This window comes from Rattus norvegicus, chromosome 8 (genome assembly GCF_036323735.1).
Source record: "Rattus norvegicus strain BN/NHsdMcwi chromosome 8, GRCr8, whole genome shotgun sequence".
In the NCBI taxonomy this organism is placed as follows: Eukaryota; Metazoa; Chordata; class Mammalia; order Rodentia; family Muridae; genus Rattus; species Rattus norvegicus.
This window is the reverse complement of record NC_086026.1, coordinates 123,735,453-123,759,938: the sequence shown is the minus strand read 5'-3', so window position 1 is coordinate 123,759,938 and position 24,486 is coordinate 123,735,453. Positions and strand designations below refer to the sequence as shown.

General features: G+C 48.2%; 1 protein-coding gene and 1 long non-coding RNA gene across 15 annotated transcripts in view; one reads left to right on the top strand and one right to left on the bottom strand.

Moving 5' to 3' along the window:
* Osbpl10 (oxysterol binding protein-like 10) overlaps nt 1–24,486 on the bottom strand; it is a 260,005-nt gene that overhangs the window by 36,884 nt on the left and 198,635 nt on the right. For 10 of the 12 annotated variants that reach the window (XM_017596141.3, XM_063265640.1, XM_063265648.1 and 7 more), the window contains one exon: nt 17,920–18,074. In XM_017596141.3, coding sequence (XP_017451630.1) covers nt 17,920–18,074 — 155 coding nt within the window. Of the gene's footprint in view, nt 1–15,702; nt 15,985–17,919; nt 18,088–24,486 lie in introns of those variants that run through there. The other 2 variants (XM_039082690.2, XM_063265649.1) reach the window with 2 other exon arrangements.
* LOC120094279 (uncharacterized) lies at nt 236–18,585 on the top strand. Of its 3 annotated transcripts, none has more exons than XR_005488519.2 (3): nt 262–7,417; nt 7,916–8,022; nt 18,304–18,585. It is a non-coding gene; the product is annotated as an uncharacterized LOC120094279 (long non-coding RNA). The 3 variants fall into 3 exon arrangements; XR_010054502.1 differs by lacking the exon at nt 7,916–8,022 and having other exon boundaries at nt 324–6,673; nt 6,864–7,417; XR_010054501.1 differs by lacking the exon at nt 7,916–8,022 and having other exon boundaries at nt 236–7,417.

Below are 24,486 nucleotides of genomic sequence, written 5' to 3'. Positions count from 1 at the left end.
CTGAGTTCAATTCCCAGCTCATCATGGTAGCTCAAAATGGTCTGTAACTCTGGTTCTAGGGCATCTGGCGCCCCCTTCTGGCCTCCCTAGCACCATGCATACACAGAGTACACAGCCATTCGTGCAAGCAAAACACACACATAATAGAATACTTTTTAAGACAATTAAAGGAATTGTTAGAAAAGATCAACCAGAATGTAACAGACAACCCAATGGGAAAGGGTACAAAGGAGTTCAAAGACAAGCCCTGTGGCCGGAGCTCTGAGACTTGGGGTTCGAGCCCCAGTACTGCCAAATAAATAAATAGACTTTAAAAAGCTAGAAAACGAACAAAGTCAGCGGCTAGTAAAAATGTGAAAGTAGGACTAAAACTTTATTCATAACTATAAAAATATAAATTAAAAACAAGATACCGTTTCTCCCCTAAAAGGACAGTAATGAAGTTCATTCTTCTGCATTAGTTTTTGGAGGGGATAACATTTTTGTTAGCTGTTTATATGATGCTTTGTTTTGAACGAGGCTCCAGGCTGATCTCAAACTCCCAGCCATCCTCCTGCCTAAGCCTCCCAGAGGCTTAAACTACCAAGTCCAACTCTGATACATGTTCTCTGCTGGTTCTCTGGGTGAGGGGCACAGAAGACCTGGCACGGTGGTGGGGAGCATCCTTTTTTTTTTTTTCTTTTTCTTTTTTCTTTTTTTCGGAGCTGAGGACCGAACCCAGGGCCTTGCGCTTGCTAGGCAAGCGCTCTACCACTGAGCTAAATCCCCAGCCCCAGGGAGCATCCTTCTTAACTCAGCACAATCTGCTGTTTACCAAGCTGCTGCGTGCGTTACTTGGAGTTTACCTATGTTTGGTTGCCGGAAAGTTTCTCTGTGAAGAAAGAGATGCACAAGGGCAACTTGTGTCGGGAAACGGGACACCTCGACTCTTCTGGCACCTGATTAAATCACTCAGGTTTAATAGAGTGGGAGCCATTTCCACAAGCCAGGAAGTTATGGACCGATAAGAGCTTTGCAGCTTCTCGGATGGCCACAGGCGTCGTGTGGACATGGGAACATAGCTGGAATACACTGTTAGAGGCCATGAAGGGCGGGAAAGCCGGGGATGGTGACACGCAAAATGCCTTTAATCTTAGCACTTGGGAGGTAGAGGCAGGCGCATCCCTAGGATTTCCAGGTAGCCAGGGTGACACGGTAAGACCTTGTTAAAAAGAATTGTTAAAAAACTAAGGAGCCATAGGACATTATCTATAGGGTGAAAAGGCTTTTTAAAGGAACAAATGTTAGTGAGTTGGGTTTCCTGTTTAATCTCCCAGCCGAGTCACACAGTAGCCCCTCTAGAGGTGAGGCTTGCAACAGTTTTCATCCCTGACTCCCTACAAGTTTCCCCGCTAGAGCTGATTAATGTGGTTAATAGTCCAGGCTAGTCTCCACTCCTCATGTAGCCGTGGATGGCGTTCAACTCCAGACCCTCCTGTCTCCACCTGTGCAGTGTTAGGACGATAGGCCTGTGCCAGCATTCCCGCTGTATAAAGTGCTGGGATCCAATCCAGGGCTTCCTAGATGGGTTAGCTGAGCTCCAGGTCTTGCAAAAGTTTTTAAAAACCCTCCGTTCCCCTGCCAACTGCAGGCAGCTTGAACCGTTGAAGACAGTTAGATTGTATCTAGGTTAACCCTGAGGCGGTCAGAGGGAGGGGCTGTTGAAAGTGGCAAGCAATAGCCACTGAGGGACAACTTTAGAAAGAACTTCACTGTGTAAAAAGAAAGGTAAAACCAAAGCTAGGTTTCTCCTCTTCTTTTCTTCCTCCTCCTCCTCTTCCTCTTCTCCTCCTCCTCTTCTTCCTCTTCCTCCTCTTCCTCCTCCTCTTTTCCTCCTTCTCTTCCTCCTCTTTTCCTCCTTCTCCTCCTCCTTTTCTTCCTCTTCCTCCTCTTCTTTTCTTCCTCTTCCTTCTCCTCCTCCTCTTCCTCCTCCTCCTCTTCTTCTTCTTCTTCTTTTCTTTCTTCTAGTAGCAAGTCCAGCTGAGCTGAGATGACTGCTTTCCTCGAGGGGAGAAATTTATTGACAGACTCCTTTCTGAGCCAGGGTCAGTCTGGCTGTAACTGGCACCGTATATTAGTGCACTGGTGAACAGGGGCAGCCTTGCACACTGTAAGAGGCTTCGGGTACCCATGCCCCCCAAGACTGTGGATTTGGGGTTACAAGGCATTGGAGAATCAGAGTTGCAGATGAAAGGGGGGAACTGCGGGTGTAGCTTACTGGGAGAGCGTTTGCCTAGCATGCACGAAGCCCTGGGTTCAATCCCCAGCACCGAGTAAGCCAGGCGTGGCAGTGTAGAACTGTCAGGGAGATGAGAAATTCAAAGTCAACTTAGTCAGCATAGTGACCAATCTGAATAGTGGGGAAGGGGGAGGCAGGCCTGCTGAAGCAAGGCAACCAGGCCCTCAAGGCCCATGAAGGGGCCAGAAGCCAAGGGCAAAAGGAAGACTGGAAAAGCCAAGGAGACGGTGTCCATGTAAGTCACTAAAACGTTCATTTCTCTACACTCTGCTTTCTTCAGCCACATCCTCCTAAGACATCAGCCAGGGCTGCACACTTGTGTGGGAGGGGGCGGATCTGCACCGCTCACTGGCCTGGTGGAGGAGGGAGCAGAAATCTTAGAGCTCTTTAGAAAAGCCAGCAAGCCAAGGAAAACCAAACACCCTTTATGATGAATGAAAAAAACTATGCTGGAGGAACCATGTTGGCATGTTGTTAGTAAATGAATATCAGTATTAACTGTCAATACACCCTAGGATCAATAGAGAGAGAGAGAGAGAGAGAGAGAGAGAGAGAGAGAGAGAGAGAGAGAGAGAGAGAGAGAGACAGACAGAGATTCAGTCGGTCGAGTAATAGTCTTTTATCAGGTTGGTCTGTGAATATGTCTGTGAGGAAGTAGCTTGTCTTAACTGATGTAGGAGGGCCCCAGTCAGCAAGCCAGCGAGCAGTGTCCCTTCATGGTTCGTGCTTTAGGCTGCTGCCTGGAATTCCTGCCCTGCCCTCCTTCCGTCGTCGTAGGCTGACAAACCCTTTCTTCCCCAGGTTGCTTTCAGTTGACGTGCTTTATCAAAGCAACAGAAAGAAGTTAGGACAGAAGCCCTTTGATGACTCACACCCTGCGAAACAGGTGCTAGGTGGCACTATTTATGCCTGTCAGACTACGGAGCCCCAGAAACCCCAGAATATCAGCCCACTTAATATCCACAAACAGGAATAAGGCAGAGAGGCCAAACAGAAGTTCAGATAAGGTTGGGTTGCTGCTGAGTGGAAATGTGGGATCTCATGATGGAGAATTAGTGCTGTGACCTCTTACCAAGTGCACGCTCACATTCCTAGGCAGGCATGAATGGGTTTGGCCTCAAAGTGCCCGACAATCTCCGCACACAAGAGAGGAGAAAGACACCACCATGCTAATCCCTCACCTAGAAACAACTTAAAGAGACACTTCTCCACCCAAATGCATGTCAGGAGAGAGAGGTAATTAACACTTCCTTCCTACATCTTCGGATATGCAATTATTTTGCTGTCCGCCCCGAATGCCCTATAAAGATGACAAGCGACTTTGTAACACCTTGAAGGGTCCAAATTATATCAAACAGGCTCTGTCCTTTCTACTGTTACCACATAAGTCACCTTAAACTTGATATGTGTCCCATTCTGGCCCCGAACTCCTGATCCTCCTGTCGGGTTTATACAAAGATATACACCACCATTCCAGGCTGTCACATAGGGCCTTATGCCCCATGGGTTGACTGCTTCTTTAAGGAACCATGCTCTCAAAGATTATGAAACGAAGGGCGTTGTGAGGGCTGGTGAGGACTCGGGGGCTAGCTCAGGGGATAAAGGGCTTGCAGCAAAAGAGTGAAGACCGGCGTTTGAATCTCCAGCAGCCACAGAAATGTCGGGCAGCTATGCAGCCACATGCAATTCTAGCCCTTGGAAGGTGGGAAAAGTGGCTGTCCAGATCAGTGAACTCTGGGTTCAACTGAGAGCCTGCCTCAATATATAAGGTAAATTGGCCAAGGAGGACCCCAGATGCCAGTCTATGGCCCTGCACACATACATGGCTGCACGTACACATACATGTACCTGCACACATGCGAACACACACACAGCTGCTGTGAGGCAGGGACTTGAGTTTATGTAACCTCTGCCATATTTGCTCAGAGCCCATGAGAACAACTTCCCTTCACTCCTACAGGATACTAATAACCCTCATTCACCAGCCCTCATAGAATAATGTCCCCTATGGGCAGGCATGTCCCCACAGTGTCCCCACAGGCAGACAGAATAGCCCCTTCACATATTTCCGTCTTTCCTCACACAGCAGTGTGTGAAACTGATTGTCCTAAGAAAGCTATACATCCCCCAAAGGCCTCATTCTGTCTGGATTACAGTGTAGTTCTTCTAAAGCCAAGCAAGAGGCTGGTCCTGCGTATTGGGATGCACGCCCAATTGGAAGGCAGGTATCTGTGAAAGCAGGTATCTGGAATCCAAAACACCCTTCCCAAACATAAGGTCATTCCTGTGTTTACCTATTTCCGGGGTGAAACAGCTTTATAATAACAAGTCGAGATTCCAACTGTGATAGAAGCTGGCGCTTTCCTTCCACCATGGGGACTCCAGGGATCAAGCGTAGGTCGTCGGGCTTGATGGTGAGTGCTCTTGCCTGCAGGGTCATCTTCCTGGCCAAATTTGGTATTACCCCTTCTCCCACCCCGTGTGTGTGTGTGTGTGTGTGTGTGTGTGTGTGTGTGTAGAGGCTTGTCTCAGTTGTCGTTCCTCAAGAGCCATCTACCCGATTGAAGCAGAGTCTTACTCTGGAACACTTCAAAGAGGCTGGGGTGACCTACTAGTAAGCCCCAGGCATCCACTTGTCTTCCCCTCTCCAGCTTTGGGGTAACCACCCCCCCCCATACACACCTGTCTCTTTTACATGGGTTCTGGGGACCAAACTCAGATCTTCATGTTCATGTGACCAACAATTTACTATCTGAGCTGTTTCCTCAGCTGAGATTTACTCGTTTTAAAATAACGACAGAAAGCAAATGTGTGCACCTTTCCCGTTCTGTGGGAGGAAGGCGGCTCTGCTGAGGAGGCAGGGAGAGACCTGGGGCTTCATGACGAGGCCCTGCATGGCCGTCAGGGCCCGAGTGACACAGTTCCATTTCCATCCATGTTGAGGAATTCCTTTTCCTTCGGGTAGCTGACTTCTGCATCTTGCCCGTATCAGGGACGAGGCTTTTCGTTAGGCCTTTGAGAGCCAATAAAGAGGAAGAAATGCAGAGGTCGGAGCAGGGGAGGGACGGCTTAGTTGGTAAAGTGCTGACTCTGCAACCCTGAGGACTGAGTAAAAGTCCCAGAACCCATGTTTAAATTAAAAATAAAGTCAGGCATTGAGGTGTGGATTTGCAATCCTAGAGCTGGGGAGGCAGAGACAGGTGGACCCCTGGGGCTCCCTGGAGGGCCAGCCTTGGCTACAAGGCGAGATCAAGGCTAACGAGAGATGCTGTCTCAAAAAAGCAAGGTGAACATCACCCGAAGAATGACTCCTGAGGCTGTCTTCTGACCTCCACACACACAGATGCTCAAATATATATGAGCACCCATGTGCAGACACACAGAAAGGATGGTGGGCAAACGGCACAGAAGCTGTGAATGGTGAGAAACTGAAGAAAGGACCCAGGGGTGAGGGGCTGGCGTGAATACACATCAGAGAAGGGAGGAGCCCACCTCAGCTCTGGCTATACTACCTGCAGAGAAGATATGGTCCTGAAAGGATGGGGGATAGGATTGGCAATGATGAGAGGATGTGCAAATTCTAAAAAGGAGGCCATGCTGGGGTGACCAAAACGGCACAGCCAGAGAAAGCACTAACTGCCAAGTCTGACAGCCTGAGTTCAATCCCAGAGATCCATGCGGTGGAAGGAGAGAGCAGAGTTCTGCACCTTGTTCTCTGACCCCCATACACAACCTGCGGCACACACCACTGACGTGTGCACACACACAATCGCTACACGGTATTAAAGAGAAGTGACTATTCTGTTCCTATTTCCACATGCTGTGAGCAACACGTGCTAGAACGCAGAAGAGAACCCAGTTCACCCTCACAATTTCACACACAGGTGCACATATGCATGCACACACACATACCACACACACACACACACATACACACATAAACCACACAGATACACACACACATACCACACACAGACACATTACATACACATACCACACACAGACACACATACACACACATACCACACACACACACACCACATACACACACACACATACACATGTGCACACCCTCTGCTTCCTGCCTATGTGCTCCCAGCTATCTCAGTGCCACAAACCCCGACATTTATAATTGTGATTTAGTACTCAGAGAAGGGCTGCAATGCTACAGAACTCAATTCAAACTGCAAAGCGGGGATGCAGGCCCGCATTGATTGAATCAGACAAAGCCTGCAGTTCAGACGGAAAAACACTTGGCTCCTTTCTCCTGTAATGTTCTTTCCCCGAGATCATAAATTGCCGAGTGCTGACTTTCCATCTTTGAAAAGTGAACGTGACAAGAGCCAGCCTATATATCACTTGGGGAATACTTATTCATCACGGACACACAGAAACGTGAGTTACTCAGCTGGTGGGAGGCTCCTCTCAGCTGCCACGACCCGATAGGTCTAGGCCAGCAAGGGTGAGGAGAAAGTGGCGAGGTTGGGGGCCGTACGGAGAGGGTTAGAGTAAGGACACCGAAGAGTAGGAAATGTTGCCTACCACATCGCTACAAACTCTTCAGAGCTTCCCTTCTTGTTCACAGCTGTGTTCCAGGCCACAGGACTGAGGTGGAGACAAAGGGGAGAGCGGAGAAAGGGGGAGACACCATACACAACAGTGGGCAACTGAAAAGCCCTTGTCATTCACCAGCCTTAGAGCGCTTACTCCTCTGGGGACAGCAGCCAGGGGGGCAGAAATTGTTCTCCTCAGTGCCTGGCTTTTCCTGAGGCAACGGCTCACAATGGACAAAATCCAAGGTGTTCCCAGCACTCTGATGGGTGCTTACGTCACAAAGCCACACTGTCCCAAGGGGTAGGGGGCACAGAGAGGTGACACGGCGAACACTCCCCAAAGATACTCTTGACCCAGCACTAAACTCCATCAAGTCCCCCAGATACATGCTGCCAGCCACGGAGCGATTTAGAACCCACCATCATGCTCCGTTCCTCTGGTTAAAGCAATGCCTGGCCAAGAGGGCAGACACCATCTCGGCACACAGAAAGGAAGGAAGGAAGAAGTGAGAGCAGAGAGGAAGGTGAAGCATGAACGGAGAGCAGTCTCCTAAAGCAATAGCGGGGAGCGCAGCCACGTCCATAGGTAAGAGACTCATGCCAATCGACAAGTCCTGCAGGCCTGGGTTTGCTCTATGGGCAAAATGCTCGCCTGGTGTGCGTGAGGGCCTGGGCTCCCGCCCCCAGCACGCTACCGTGGTATTCAATTGTCATCCTACATGAAACAGTAGACTCACAAGTTCAGGGTCAACCTTGGACAAGGTCAGGGCCATCCTTGGCTATACTGTCTTTACTGATCTCCTAATGCTAAAATGCTAAAATGCCTGATTTGTTCCTCAAAACTGATGCAACGCTACCCTTTATTGTTTCTCTTTATATTATTTATGGGGGGGGGGGTTGAAAAAAAAATCTCGCTTTTCAGTTCTTGGGTTCGAACCCAGGGCCTTACCCACACTTGGCAAATGCTCCACCCCCAAGCTGTATGCTACTTTTTGCCCTTTATTTTGAGATAGGCTCTTACTAAGTTCTTAGGCTGTCCTTAAACTCATTCTGTAACCCGGACTGGCCCGATGTTCCTGCCTAGGCCTCCTGAGTAGCCAGGATTATGGGCCTACAGACTGGCATTGAGGATGCTTTCAAAGGTTGACTATATATGGACTTTGAAGTGAAGCTCGGAGCCAGAGTACTCAGGTATGTACGAGGCCCTGGACTCAATCCCCAGTCCTACAAAAATAAAGTCTGCAAGCCATTCCCCGACTTACTGAATAGATAACTGAAAGGATAAACTGAGCCCATGCTGGGAGAGAGATCAAGCTCGGGTGAGAGCAGGTGGCAGAGGGGTTGAGTCTCTAAAGAGAGACTCAGTATTCAGAGTTCAGGGGCTGTTGAGAATGGAGACAAGGGATATTGAGTGCCAGGGTCCTTTCCTGCCTTCTCATGGGAGAGGACCAAATGAGCTGCCACACAGAGAAGTCCGCTGGTCTCAGGCTGACAGTGCCCTGTAAACTATAAGACTAGAAAGAAGTCTTAACATTGGCTGCTCGTCTAAAGGACTTGAGTTCAGCTCCCAGCACCCACATGTAACCCCAACTCTAAGAGCTACCCTCTGGCCTCTGTGGACACCTGAATGCTTGTGCACGACCCTGTCCCCATACATACAACCATCAACAAAAGGATAAATGTCTAATAAATAAATTGTAAGGCTGACCCAGGCCAAACCATAAGCTGGTCCACTTTTTACCAAATTCTATTCCCCAATTTCACTTGGGAATACAGGGAAGCCAAAGGTGGCACTGATGAGCCTGGGTGCCCAGCTTCAGTGGGTCAGCTGAGGGCAAGCACTCCGGGTGAGGCTGGTCCTCTCCTTTTCCCCCCAAGGAACCATGGCTCTCTGGGCGGCAGTTAAGAGGCTCCCTGTGGTGACCGAGCATTGCCGAGGAGACACCTGGAAAACCTTGGTGCTGCGGGACTTTATATATACCCTGGTCACCTTCACTTTTTCTCCCTTTTCAGGGGAGAAAACCATAAAGCATTGGTGAATTGGCTAAGAAAAAAAAAAAGGCTGGGGGACCTTTTGATCCCGTCTTACCTATAAAGAGTACTCTAGTTTTGTAATTAACTCCTTTGGTCTAGACATTGGGTGTCTCCTTCAACCGTTCCCTAATTTGATTTATTTACTTTATATGTGTGTTTTGTCAGCATGCATGCCTTGGGCGTACCCAGTACCCACGATGGGCAGAAGATCCCCAGGAACTGGAGTTACAGGTGGTTGATAATCACCACATGGGTGCTGGGGATTGAACCTGGGTCCTCTGTAGGAGCAGCCAGTGTCCTTAGACCGAATCTCCAGTCTTATCTGCTTCCTGCTTCATTGTGGCTGGGCCTTTCTCTGAACGCAGAGCTGTCTGATTCCAGCGTCTACTGACACTGTGGGATGAGGGCTAAGGGATCAGTGTGTCTGTCTGCATTTCAACTGGAGTGTGTTCTTGGAGCCCTCTCCTCTGTAGTCTGTGTAGGCATGGAGTGCACCAAGTTCGTGAGGCTCCTAGGAAGATTGCCCTCGTGCTATCACTGCCTTAAGACATTCATAGTTGTTCTCACATGTTACTTTGCATGTTAGCCGGTTGGTCTGTGTTTCTGACTATTTTATTACATACAGAGATTATTTTATTTTTTGGAGCCCAGGCTGGTCATAAACGTAAGGTGATCGCCCTTCCTCTGCCTCAGCTTAGCTTAACATTGCAATTATTGGAATGTCTACTGAAACATTTTTGTGTGTATGTCTGCACATGTAAGCTTATAAACAAATTTCAACTCTAGTCCTCTTTCTCCTCACACCGTCTCCTAGAGAAACGGGTTAAGGTCCTCACCTTACCCAAGCCTGAATGAGACACAGGGACTGGAATCATGGCAACTGAACCTGAGAAGCCATCTGAGTGTTTTATAAACTTTAATTAAGAACACTTTTGAAACAGGGTCTTACTGGCTGGCCCGGAACTCACTATGTGGACCAGGCTATCAAATTCACAGAGATCCACCTGCCTCTGCTTCCCAAGTGCTGGGATTAAAAGCATGAGCCACCACACCTAGCCCAAGATTGATTTATCTTGTATGTATTCGAGTGGGCCACAGGCATTCGATGGTGCCATTCAGAGATAAGGGGTCAACTTTCCGGAAGACCCGGGATTGAACTCCGGTCATCGGGCTTGACAGCAAGCACCTTTACCCACTGATCCATCTCCCCAGCTCCAGCAGGTAGGCCAGTTTAAAACTCGGGAACACGATTTACAGCACAGCGTGAAAACGGAGGGGCTTAACTTCCCTTTGTCATAAAGATAATTTGGACTTATAGCTTCATAGACATCACAGAGCTATACTTTCTTGCAATATAAACTCCCATACTCTTAAACTTCTTAAAATCTATTAAAATGAAATATCGAGCACACTGAATGTGCTTCACAGAACATTAAAATGTTCTGAACACACCATTAAGGGATATCTGATCTTCTCAAGGAAGTCCTCTAGAGGGACAATAAACATCGCAACTAAAGACTTCAAAGTACACTTAGTGTTTACGTAAAACGGTATTCATTAAGGCACACGATAAAAGTTGGTTAAGTAACAAAAATTTTTATTTGCTACATAAATTTTGGTAAGGATTTTCTTCTAAAACAGATTCTAAAAAGAAATTAAGTTTTTACATTTTCCCTTAGTATTCAAGGGCAATAGAAAACAAGACATAAAAATGCTCTATGCTAATCAAAGATGTATGATTTTAAGTACATTTGGGAAAGTAATACAAAGAATCTTTTTATAATTGCTTTGTAACATTTTCTTGATATATGGAGGTTGCCAAGAATACGTTTTCTGAGATACAAGTAACTCAATATATAGTTATACACATAAAATCAAAATGCCTGAAAATGGTATTCATTAAAAATTCTTTTATGATCCAGATGTGATGGGGCACCCCTTTAATCCCAGCACTTGGGAGGCAGAGGCAGGTGGATCTCTGAGAGTTTGATGTCGCCTGATCTACAGAGTGAGTTCAAAGGATAGCCAGTTAGGAGACAGAGACAGAAAAGTCTGAGTCTGATGCCAGCCTGGTCTACCTAGTGCCATGCTACCCAGGTTACCACGGTGAGACCTTATTCTTTTAAAAACTCATTTTATTAGATTGTTGCTTTTCTAGGAACACTTTTATGCTTCTAAGAGCATAAAACATTTAGAGCTGTATTTAATTCATGGGCGTGTGTGTGTGTGTGTGTGTGTGTGTGTGTGTACGTGTGTGCATGTGTGTGTGTTTGTGCATTTGAGAACAAGCGCCTTCAGAGGCCAGAAAGGGCATCCGATCCCCTGGAGCTGGAGTTACAAGTGCTTGTGAGCTTCCTGATATGAGTACTGGGGATGGAACCCAGGTCCTCTGCAAGAACAGCCACCGAGTTTTCTCCGGCCCCAACATAAGGTTGTATCATTAAAGCTACGATACACATCAAATCATGAGTGGATATGTTTGTCAAAGATCTTTACATCGTGGGGTATTTCCTCTTTGTGATGGGTGCTAACTCTGACCAGCAGCCAGAAGCAGCCGGGTTAGCTTTGGTAGGACTCTGTATGAAAAGGAAAAGCTCCGGGTCATTGACGCTACCAAGAAAAGAGAATCAATTCTCTACAGTGAAAGAGTGAATACATTTTTAAAAAATAATGATTCCCATCAACTTCTGCAATGCTTTTTGCTTGGAAAACTTAAAATGTATATTCGAAGGGTTAAAACTTAAAAAACTTGGCCCAGTATGCGGAGTAAGTTTTGTGTGGTTTCTAACCTTTAGTCCGTAAGAAATAGACTTATATTCTGACAGAGTTAAGAGGGCCTGCTTCTTTTTTTTTTTTTTTTTTTGGTTCTTTTTTTCGGAGCTGGGGACCGAACCCAGGGCCTTGCACTTCCTAGGTAAGCGCTCTACCACTGAGCTAAATCCCCAGCCCCGAGGGCCTGCTTCTGATGTTGAAGTTGTTAATCAACAGTAATTAAGTCCTGGTAGATAGCATCTTATTATAAAATGTCACATCTATATGCGTGGTGTATGGGCCTATGTGTGGCATGTGGTCTGTGGGCCTGTATGTGTTGTGTGTTAGGTGGTGTGTGATCCCGTATGTGGTCTGTGTGCAGAAGGTATCAGGTGTCCCCATTACACTCCACCCTATTCCTTTGAGGCAGGGTCTCTCCCTAAAACTACTGTGATGTCTCTCAGCTGGGCTGGCAGCCAACAGGCTCCAGAGCCTCTGTGTTCTTCCCTCACCCATCACTGGGCTAAAGGTGTGCCTTGCTATGACAGAGCTGGGATTCAAACTCAGTTCTTCATGTAGCAAGGGCTCTTAACCGCTAAGCTATGTCTCTAGAACCAGACTCTCACTTTCATTGATTTACTATGATCTTGCGCATATGTTGGTGCGGGCGCAGGAGCTGGGGTCAGAGAGAAAGGTCCATGGTCACCTTTTCTCTTCCGCCATTGGTTCGGAGAGTCACACTCTGGTCACCAGCTTTTGCAGGAAGCGCCTTTCCCTGCTGAGCCACCTTACTGACCCTGAGCTCAATAGTTAACGTTGCTAATATGTAGGGTAAGAAAAAAATCTTATGATTTATATAGTACCACCTGCCCACCTGGCATGGATATGCTATAACGAGTCCCACACGAGCATCAGTGTGGAAATGTCACTGGGAAGTTGGCTCTTTTTTTTCCCATTAATGATTTTCAGATCTGTTAACCAACCAGATAATTCTGTGCATCAACGGCAGTCTTCATGCTGCCAAATGACTGAGACAAAAAGACATGGAGACAAAGGCCCTCATATCCTGTGCTTTTCACTGCTGCTCAGTGCTTAGGACTGGAACCAAGAGCTGTAATCTGTCTGTGGTGGAGACGTGGGTTTATACAAACCAAAGCCACTCAGTTGGCAGAAGGGGATGAGGAAACGTATTGCTTACGCATGAAGTACAAGCTTAATAATGGTTGTTTAAAACGTGGCGTCGGAATATTCAAACCCCAAAGGCTTGGTTTTATTTACCTTTCTGTTCCTTATCCAAAACCTAAATTTCAAAAAGTGGAGAGATGATTTAATCACCACAACTTCTGGGGATGGTTTTCTAAAGAGACAGGTGCCCTTCCTTCCCCTCGGCCAGATTATCATCTACACAATGGACCCCAAGGAACTGGAATCCCTCCCAAAAGTCTGTGGGAAGGGAGAGGCTGAAGTCTGGTGGCAGCCAGGAGTACCCTGCCACATGCAGGAGATTTCACACAGTTCTGGAAACACACGGTAGGACCACCTTGCAGAACCGACTAGAGCTGAGACGATGAAGGGGCCCTTCAGGCGTTGCTCTGTAAGTAACCCCAGTAAAACCCAGTTCATTAAATTCCCGGATGGAATCACTTCCGCCATCTGTCCCTGTCTGGGCGTACAGCTGTCTCGTTCCATCCACCCAGGGAAAACTAAGCCACAGACAGAGCAAAGGCAAAGTGCCCCAGCATCTCCCGCCCGTCCTAAAATGTAAGTTTCTAGATTCAGGGGGCAGAATAAAACCTTCTACGAACTAAATCTGAATTTCAAATAGGGTTACAAAACATAAAGCCAGGACGCTGCCTCAGTTCACTATGGAAGCTTGCTTAATTCTAGCATTTAATTCTAGCATATCCATTCTCGCCCCGGCAGAACACCGGATTCCACGTCAGAACCCACCACACTCCCTTCTAGAGCTTGGGTTTGACACATGCCCTTCCTTTGAGCTTTGGTTCTGCTGGGAAGCAGGCAAACTAAACTTGAAAATACATGTGTGGGTCAGCACAATGGCTTGGGGGGTAATAAGGGTGCTTGTCGCAAAGCCTAATGCCCTGAGTTCGAATCCCTGGACCCATATGGCAGTACAAGAGATCTGACCACCGCAAACCATCCTCTTACCTTTACACACAGCCTGTGTCCCCTCTCCCCCCAACATACACTAAATAAATGTAAAAAAAGAAAATGCATCTGTTTTCTCCATATCTAAGTTGTTTTACGGTGAGCCAGAAACCGGTTAAGGAGACAGGCATGTGTTTGCATCCTACTTATGGCTCTGGAAGACAGAATGGATGACCAAAGCCATAATCAAGACGATGTCTTCCCTTAAGCTAACGCACAATAGCTACAATCCTTAAACAGTGTTCTGGAGCGTGGCATGTGTTCCTGCGTGCACACACACACACAGGAGGACACCAGAGACTGGTGTTGGGTGTCCTCCCCTGGTGTTGTCCACCTCATTTTTTTTTGAGTCAGTCTCTCACTGGACCTTGGGCACACGCATGTTACACAGGCTGGCCAGCGAACCCCAGGGGTCCCCCTCCAGTCTCCAACCTCCCAGCACTGGAAATACAGATGTGCACCACCATGCCAGCTTTCACACGGGTGCTGGGGACTCAAACTCAGGTCCTCGTGCTTGAGTGACCACCACATTACCAAGTGAATCATCTCCCCAGCCGCTTAAATTAGTTCTTCAACGAGGACCACTCACGGAAGTGCTCTATACCAACACAGACAAGGAGCCAAAGGCGCGTCCAGCCTTGAGAAACTCCCCTTCACTCCTCCTGCGGTTGGTTTCTCCTTGTATAGGAAGAGGCAGTGGCCACACTGTGCTTCATCAGACTGGAGAACTATTAGGTGGGCCTTGCTAGCTGCTTCGACTAGAAAGTGGGGGGACGGGAGGGAAGAATGTTGATCCAAAAAGAAAACTATTTTCCAGACACTGGCCATTTGGATTTTGAGGATTATCTGCCAGGGCTGTCACTAGGAAAAACGAGGGAGCCTTTACAAGAGAACTTTGATTCTCCTCTCTCTAAAAGCCATCACCACACCACCCCACCACCACAAGTCTCGATTCGAGGGGGTCACATGACTGTGTTGTACATCGATCTTACAAAAGGATGAAGGCAACAGGACAGTCAGAAATCAACAGCTCGTTCACATTAATGGTCAGATCTTTTCTTTTTCAGATGATTTTTTTTAAGCTGAACTTAGTATTTATTTGTATATGTATATAATGTGGGATGTGTCACAGGTGAGGCACGTACAAGATAGAATAAGCTTGTCTTTGGCCAAGAAGGAAGGATGGGCAGGAGAAAAGTTTGAGGGAAGGGGAGGAGACTGGAGGGACTGCAGGAACGGAAAGGAGAGGAGGAAGAGACAGGAGACTGCAGAGAAGTCACAAAGAGACAACATGGAGGCCACTCTGTGTGTTTACAGGTTGTTATGAATGTTCTTAAGGGACGGGTGTGTACCGGGCTTTGTATGTTTAGGTGGGCAATCATATCTTACCAATTGGACCAGAGGTTATTGTGTTGTGTGGCCTTTCATGTGGAGAATTGAATTTAGGAGAGTGTGTGGGACACCCTGGAGTTGGGATGTATGTTTCTGGCATGGAAACCTGCCTTGGGAACTGGATGGGTAGAGAGAGCTCAGAGAGAGGCCTTCGGCAGTGTGGTATGGGATGGCGCACAGCGGGTGAGAGGCTTTGCTGACTGAGATTATCTACCAGATGTCTTGAGGCACTGCAGTGACAGATCAGTGGGGGATAAAAGACAGTTTTTTATTTATTATATTTTTACAACAATTTACAACAATATATTTACAATATGTATATATGTATGTATGTATGTATATGTATGTATGTATGTATTTAATTGCACGGCTGGCGAGATGGCTCCACACACTGCTCCTCAGAGGACCAGCATTCAGGCCCCAGCATCCACGTCAGGGGACTCACAACTACCTGTAACTCCGGCTCCAAGGGGATCGGACACCCTCTGCTGGCGTCCTCAGGCACACGCACTCGTGAGAGCCTACTCACACACACATATACACCCTTTATTTCATTTTTCAAAAATGCTGTCCGTTCCATGTGGAGGTCGGGGTACAACTTGGAAGAGTTGGTTCTCTCCGTTCATCTGGTCCTGGGATGAACTCAGGCCGTCAGGCTCGGTGGTAGACATCCCACCAGCCTCAGGAGCAGGAACAAAGCGTACTATCTTCTGTCCGTGCTACTGATGGGTGGCGTAAAGCGGCCTACAACCTTAAGTAAAAACACCAGGCCGGCCTCTACCTTTAGAGGGCAGGGGACACGGCTACCTGGGAAAGGAAGAACAAACATACAGGGGACCCATACGACAAAAATGGATGCCCCAGACCTCCCTGGGATTTACTAGGCTCTAGTCTCTGAGAACCTGAGGATGCAGCTGGGAATGAGAATACAAAAGCAAAGGATCATGGGAACGGAAGGGTGACTCACTGGTTGCCGACAACCCAGACGACCCAAGGTAAACCCCTGAGACCCACATGGTGGAAGGAAGGAAATAACCCCTCTCGCGTGCAGTGCAGCATTCGCACACGTGTGTGCTCACACACACGACCTCTCTCGCACACAGTGAATGAAGGTAACTTTTTTTTTTTAACTACAAAAGTCAGTTTTAAAATGGTCGCCAAGGGACTAATAACTCTACCCTTCTGACTTCCCTTCGGAGTAAAGCTTTGGGTGCATACTGTGGTGCGACACAGCCCTAAGCACCCAGTTCTCTGGGAGAATGGAGGGTATTGCATGTGTGTTACGTATGTATCTCTTAATTCATTGTTTTGTGTAACACTGTGAGCATGTGGAGGTCCGAGGACGACAACTGTGGAGCTAACCCTCTCTCGCCTTTACCTACATGGTTCAGGGATTGGGCTCAAACTGTCAGCCCGGCATGGAAAGTAATTTTATCCATCTTCACAGCTAATTAACATACCCTTTATCTCTCTGAGACAGGGTCTCATGTAGCCCAGGCTAGTCCAGAACTTGCTATGTAGCCAAGGTTAACCCTCGAGCTTTTGCTCCGCCTGCCTCTGCCTCCCAAATATTGGGGCTACAGGTGTGCACCACCGTGGCCAGCCCGTTGTGTTTAAAAAGAGCTTTTGTAGTTATTCACCCACCCTCAAATACCAGTCCACCCGGTCTCCTGAAGGACACGGGGCTCCCAATACAGTCACCAGCACAGGTTGTAGCCCGCAACGTCAGCTGCATGTCTGCCTCAGCCTGAAACTCCTTGCGGCGTCACAGGCCAAAGTTCACATCCCTACTCCCTCCAAACCCTGCTCAGGCACCTGGAAGAAGTGGCTGAGACATCCATTAGCAGAGGGCTCCTCCTCTGCAAAATCCACACCACTAAATCACTGCCACAGGGTATCAGATGCTGATGCTCGGACAGGAACAGTTCACCATGCCACCCTGTGGAGAACACTGCCCCAGGACTTTTGCCCCTTTTAAGTGAATACTGCAAGTCTTCAACAGTTTTCAGGCTAAAATTATTTCGATGGAGATTAAGAACTCTTCCTAGTGGTTAAAACTGGCCTTAGCCTGACTCAAGGTGTCATCTCAAGAGAATGCGTGCGCACACCGAACTATAACCTATACATATGTGTGCCATTCTTGACACAAAACAAATTTGGCGAGAGGGACACAGCTCCTTCCAGTGGCCACTCAGAAGCAGAATTAGGGACGAGAGCTGTGGTGGGCAGGCAGGATCTGGCAGGTGGCCAACGTCTGCGGGGGACGTTGTCCCTGCTGCATACAACGCCAAATGAGGACATCTCATCCCTGGCCTGCTGGACGCATGCAGGAGTCAAGCTTGTGAGGCAGGAGCTTGGACAGCATGAACCATATGGAGAAGCCATAATTCAGGGCAGCAGCACGATATACAACTGCTCCCACTATGCCAATAGGCACATTTAGACACTTTTAGGGTCTGTTAGAATTTCTCTCTTCCACTTTAAGTTAAAATGAGGCTCATTTCAATCAAAACCGGAGGCTCCTCACCGGTAGAATGGCAACTGGCTCCGGGCAGCTGCCAGACAGAAGGACAAGGGGGAGCTCCAGGCAGGCAGGGAGCTGAGTTTTGTCTCTCCAAGGGATTCTTGCTATTGATACCATGCCTCCTCTTAAAGCAGGGAGCAGGCTATAAATGAACTCACTCGCTTCCTAAACAAGTACTAACACAAGCAGTGGGTGTGCTGGGAAAGGCCTCTGCTTACCTCTGGCTCCGGCTGTGAGCTGTGCTCCTCTTCGGCCGAGTTCGGTAGAATCGCCCAGGTTATGTTGGCACTGGCTGAGGGCAGAGAGCCAAGGGTCCCATTTTTCAGTTGGTCTGTGGACTGTGACGTGGGCCCATGCCATCCCAGGATGGACTCTGAAATAAAGAGCTAAAGTGACGCTAGATAGTCTCCAAAGAGCCTGCGAAATATCCAACCTGGTCATGTGGGGGGCACACACGGCGGGGTCTGTTTCTAAGGAGGTACCTGACTGCATTTAAGAGGCATTTTCCTTACAGCATCAGGACCAGGGTCATCACAGACTGGGAAGAAACAGTTGTCAAGTATCTTTCTCACTTTGACTTTGTCCTCTTTGTGGCCTCTCAGGGGACCTGAAGCTTACCAAGTTCAGCTTGGCCGACTGAATGAGCACCAGGAATCCACCTGCCTCCGCCTCCTCCGGGCTGGTATTACAGATACACACCACAGCACCCACCCGGCTCTTTGTGTGCGTGTCTGGCTCAGACCCCGGCCCTCACGCCACACTGGCAAGCACTTTACCAGAGTCACCTCCGAACAGTTCTACCGACGCCAGATAGTGACAGCGACTTTTGACCTGCAAAAATAATTTATACTACTTCACAGTAAAGACCGAGTCACGTGATCAGATATAAGCTGCCCGAAATGTGGTCTGTTGTTTGCTATTCACACTTCAGGAAAGATGCTCACAGGGTGGGCACACACAGCTGCTCCTGTTGCCAGATGTGGCCAGCTGCGGTGGATATTAAGAAGGCCCATCCTGCAGGGCCGATATGCCTGGTCCATTCTAGCAAGAAATAATTCTTACAAGTAGCAGCCTGCTAAGCCCAAAGCATTTTTCTGATCTTCCTTCTCATGGGGGTGGGGGAGAGTTTCTCCTCCAATATGATTTTACGGTATATTATCTACTACTACTACTACTACCACCACCACCACCACCACCACCACCACCACCACCACCACCACCACCACCACCACCATCATGAGCTTATTAATGGGAATAATTACAGGTGAATTTCTTATATTTTGGGTTGTGAGTCTAGCCTTTAATGGCTGAGCCGTCTCTCCAGCCCCAAAGGCGGATTTCTTTACCCCAATCTGGCAAGGTGGATAAATGGGTCTTCCGGCCTAGAGATTCACAGTTCCCCACCTGTGAGAAGGGGTACACGATGGGAGGGAAGATAGGCTGGGGGAGGGGCTCACTCATCCTTCGGGTCTCAGGTGTTCAATTCTCAAAGCAATCCTGCCTGCCGGTGTCCTTTCTGAACTTGCTTGGAGGAAAGTCTGGTAGTGGACGAAAGCTTTAGCATCGGGGAGGATCTGATTGGTGGACATAAGATAGCAGCAAAAATGTGTGTGTGTGTGTGTGTGTGTTGTGTGTGTGAGAGAGAGAGAGAGAGAGAGAGAGAGAGAGACAGAGAGAGACAGAGAGAGACAGAGAGAGAGACACAGAGAGAGAATGTGTATGTGGGTGTGCATGTGCATATGTGTATATGTGTATATGTGTGTGTACATGAGTGTATGTGTATGTGAGTATATGTGTGTATGTGTATTATGTGAGTGTATGCATGTGTGTGTAAGTATGTGTGTGTGTATATGTGTATTGTATAAGTGTATATGTGCATATATGGGAGTTGCTGAGTGTGGGATTATCCAACCAAGCACACTTGTATGTCAAAATTTCTCTTCTCAGTGCCATGCTCCATACATGCATACGTAGGAGACTACATAACTTTGCTGCTTGGGCCCCAACTGTAGTAAAATGTAAACCTCGAGGCCTTCTCAGCCCGAGAGCTGGTGGGTTCCCCCTCCTCTCCTGTATGTTCCGGATTCGCTAACGTCAAGCTGTGTTCATTACCACCTCAGAGCCTTTGCACTTCTATCCCTTCCTCCCAGATGCTGCTGCCCTAGACCTCTTCTGGGGAGGGTGACTTAGGTCAGCTAAGCACCACTCGCTCAGAGCTCCCGTGGAGCCCCTAATGTGGGGGGCAACACAAAGTCATGGGGAGCCACACTGCAGCTTACTGTATCACAGGACCACTGCTGTCAGGGTTCAGCCAGGGCATGCATAGGACCCACTGCCGTCTGGGCTCACCCCGGGCACACAGAGGACCCACTGCTGTGTGTGTTCACCCCAGGCACACAGAGGACCCACTGCTGTCTGGGCTCACCCCGGGCACACGGAGGACCCACTGCTGTCTGGGCTCACCCCGGGCACACAGAGGACCCACTGCTGTCTGGGCTCAGCCAGGGTACACACTGGAGTCTTGTCCCCTCTTTCTTCTCTGGAATGCCAGCTTCTGGGAGGTGGAGACAGCACTGTCCTTGCTCCCAGCTGTTCCCAGCACCTAGACTGTGATTGGGCAGAGTACATACTTGGCTTCATATGTGTTGGTTGAGAAATGAGCGTTAGAAGTCATTCAGAGAGGTAAATTTCACCTGAGTAACTTTCACAGCCTCTCAAAATTCATACAGGCCAGAGAAGGGTGGGAAGGGCAATCCCGGTTGCTAGGGCCTGGGAGTCGGTGTGAGGCATGAGGGTTAGGGCTCAGCAACGGAGCTTTGGTTTTGCAAGATGAGAGCATTGGGGGGTCAGTTCACAGCAATGCAATACAGTAACACTGTTAACTATCAATAACGCTGTTAACTCAAAAACCAGGGTCAGCCATGCTGTTTGGTTGCTTACAGTGCTTGTCTGGTGTGCAGGAAGCCCCAGATTCAATTCCTAGCACCACAGAACCCAGGCATGGTGGTCCACTGCTGTGGTCCCAGACCTCAGGATGGAGTAGGAAGGAGGGCCAGAAGCTTAAGGCCATCCTTGGCTATATGATGAGTTTGAATCCATGCTGAGCTACATGAGACCCTGTCGTAAAAAGAGAACAAATGGGGCTGGAGAGGTGGCTCGGCAGTTAAGAGCACTGGCTGCTCTTGCAAAGGACCTGGGTTCAATTCCAGCACCTACATGGTGGCTCCCAACCATCTGTAACCCCAGAGGCTACAACGCCATCTTCTGACTTCCATGGACACCACGGATGTGTGTGATTTCCACACATACATGCAGGGAAAATGCTCATGTGCACAAACCTTTTTCAAAGATGAGTTCATATGTGAATGAATAAATAAATATGACAGAGTGTGGAGAAAGTCAGTCCGTGGTTTAGTCTCACTTGCCTAGTCCCCTCCCCCACCCCCACCCCCGCTGAATCCTGTTTGCAGGGATTCAATGTTTGCATCCCCAGGCTATTCAGATTTTGGTGTCTTAACCTCTAATCTAACGAGATCTGAGAATTTTCTAGAAGTAATTGGAGTTGAATGGGATCATCAGCGAGGACCTTCATCCAACAGAATCAGTGTCTTAAAAAAAGACCAGAGCTTTCACTGCACAAGCACAGCAGGTGGACGCTCGTGGTGGTGGTGGGGGAGGGCGGTGCTCATCAGTGGGGAAAGGGAACCCCCACCAGCTGGAGCCTGGCTTGGATGCCTAGCCTCCTGCACTGCCAGATATACTCATCTGTTGATTCAGCCTTGGCAACTGCAGCACAAGCTGACTGAGGTCCTTTCTATGTAAAATTTTAATATTCTGTTCATTGTTAGTTTTGCATTAATTTCATCTCCAAATATGGCATGTTAAAGCATCGCTTATCACAGTTCCTGAGATGTTTTTACATTAATGATTGCACACACATCTGCAGTTCTGTATGTGTGTGCACATATATATACACACATACACAAGTGTGCACTCCCACATGTACTATGATGGTCAGAAGACAATTTACAGGGTTTGGTTCTCTCTTTCTACCATGTGGGTCCCAGGGACCAAATCAGGCAATCTGGCTTGGCAGAACATTTACCAGTGAGCCACCCCAGAGCCTAATTCCTGAGATTTGGGGCACTCAAATTCTTCACTCAGGGCTGTTGTCTTATTGGTTTTACCTGGTCTCTGGACTAATGATAATTTTTCTAAACATAATTATATATCTCACATCAAAGTCAGAATGATTGAACTAACCATTGACATGTAGAGAAATATACTACTATGAAGGGTGCCAACGGAAAAGTGCTTGCTAACAAGTGTAAAGTCCTGAGTTCAATACCCAGCACGGTCACATGGATATAACATACCACAGGAATAGCCACACATGGCAGTGCCAAAAATAGTCCATGTCTAGTGATCAGAGAGCTCAAGTGTGCCCAGTCTGCCTCACTAATGATTCAATACACATGTGTAGTCTGGCTTTGGTAAGTAGAAAAATAAAGGTTTAAAAGGCTTGTTAAAAACAAAACAAAAACATACACAACACAAACTACCTTTGTGGCTTATGGTTTCTCCAAAAACTCGAAGGCAGGGTAAGAGGAATGCGGTTTTTGTAGGAAAAACAAAAAACAAAACAATGTGGATCAAAAAGTATCAGAGATTCTGCAGGCCAGCAGAGAAAGAGCAGACTGCTTTTTTCCTTCTCTCTTTCTTTTCCCTTTCCTGAGGCCAGGCTGGTTTTAAACTCGCAATCCTCCTGTCTCCCAAGTGGGGGAACCCAGGCGTGTGCCACGGTACCTGGCTCCACACGCAGTTTTAAAGACAGAAGTTTGGCTGAGATGCCTTAGTCAGCCCCGTGTCTCCTAGGAGCCTCAGGGTGCTGGGTGCCACCAGCCCTCTGCCCAGAGACCGAGATGAGAGATGTCCCCAGGAAGCCTCAGCTGGGGTTCACAGTGACCTCGTCTCTCAGGTTCAGTAAATCATCTAGGGGTTTCAGAGTCAGGCTGTAACTGCCAAAGTGGATAAAAGTGCGAGGCATGTCTGAGGCAGAAAGCCAGTGTGTCTAACTTGTACATGTGAGGAGGAGGAACAGAAATGGTGTGCACACATGCATGCAGAGGCTGGAAACGGTACACACACATGCATGCAGAGGCTGGAAACTGTGTGTACACATGCATGCAGAGGCTGGAAATGGTATGCACACATACATGCAGAGACTTAAAATGGTGTGCAACATGCATGCAGAAGCTAGAAATGGTGTGCACACATGCATGCCGAAGATAGAAATAGTGTACACACATGCATGCAGAGACTAGAAATGGTGTGCACACATGCATGCAGAAACCAGAAATGGTGTGCACATGTGCATGCAGAGACCAGGGGAAAACGCTGGCTCCCAGTCCTCAGGCGCTGCCACCTTGTATTTTTGAGACCATGTGTCTCTCTCATTGGTCCTGGAACTTGCTGACTGATCTAGCCTGGTGGGCCAGCCCCAGATTCCTCCTGTTTCTACCTCCTCAATCAAATGCATGAGCCGCATGGCACCAAGGCTCCCCCCACCTTTCTTTTTTTTCTTTTTTCTTCTCTTTTTTTTTTTCCGGAGCTAGGGACCGAACCCAGGGCCTTGCGCTTCCTAGGCAAGCGCTCTACCACTGAGCTAAATCCCCAACCCCCCCCCCCCCCCAACCTTTCTTTTTAACAGGAGTTTGAGGACTGACCTTGGGTCCTCTCACTTACACCACAAGCACTTTGTCGACAGAGCCATCTCCCAGACCCTGGCTGACTGCTTTCTTTATGGAAAAATTGCCACTCAAGAACTTTGTTTTGACTGTTTAGAAAGCTCACCCATCTGAATCACACCTTGAGGTTAGCCTGTAGCTTTTCCTAACTATCTTACTGACAGACGGGCATGATCGCATTTCTATCCTGCCTTAAAACCATAAAATAGAAGTGGCTGGCAGTGGAGCAGCTTTACCTGAAGAAGGGAGCAGACAGAAAGGGCAGGCGCTGAGTGGAAGAAGAGGAGAAAAGGGAAATAGGCACCCAGGAAAGCCAAGAAAGTGAGCATCACCATTAATCATTTCCAGTGGGACGTGCTTATCAACAGCACTTTCCAGGAATCTTGGGAGAGGAGGAGAATGTTCTGGAACATGAGAGAGGGACCATGGACCGACTGCCTTCTACTCCAGCTTTCCTGTTACCTGTCTTGTTTCGGTCCTCATTCAGGCTCACCTGAGTCACTGTCCTAACAGAGCTATCCCAGCACTCCATTTTCCAAGCCTACTCCGTGCCCAGCAGGCTGGGAAGATCCAGCTCTGACTCGGAAGAAAACTGAGCAGTTACAGCCCCTGCCTGGAGCTGGATCTCCACACCCTGAGCAGTAAGCCAGGAAGTAACCAACAAGAAAGAGAACAAAGTCCTTCGAAACCCCAATCCCTTCAATTCCCCTCCATGCTGGGAAGCCAAGTGCAGTCCCAGGTCCAAGCCTGTGGGCCTGTGTCTGCTCACTGTATATAGATCTAAGGCTGTGGAAGACTCTCAGCCCCTCCTAACCAGGAATGGAGAGAGAGCTGCGCACTTCAAGCCTTGACTGAAAAGCCCAATTGCTTTATTATTCTTCCTTGCAAACCTCTCTAAAAACATTAAAGATGCGTCCCATCCTGTACCCCGCCCTGGCCCCAAGACAGGCCTGGGAGTCAGACAGCACAGAAGGGAGCAGGTGCGTCTGAAAGGTCACTTGGGACAAAAGATCTGTAGACAAAGGTGCCTCAGCCAAC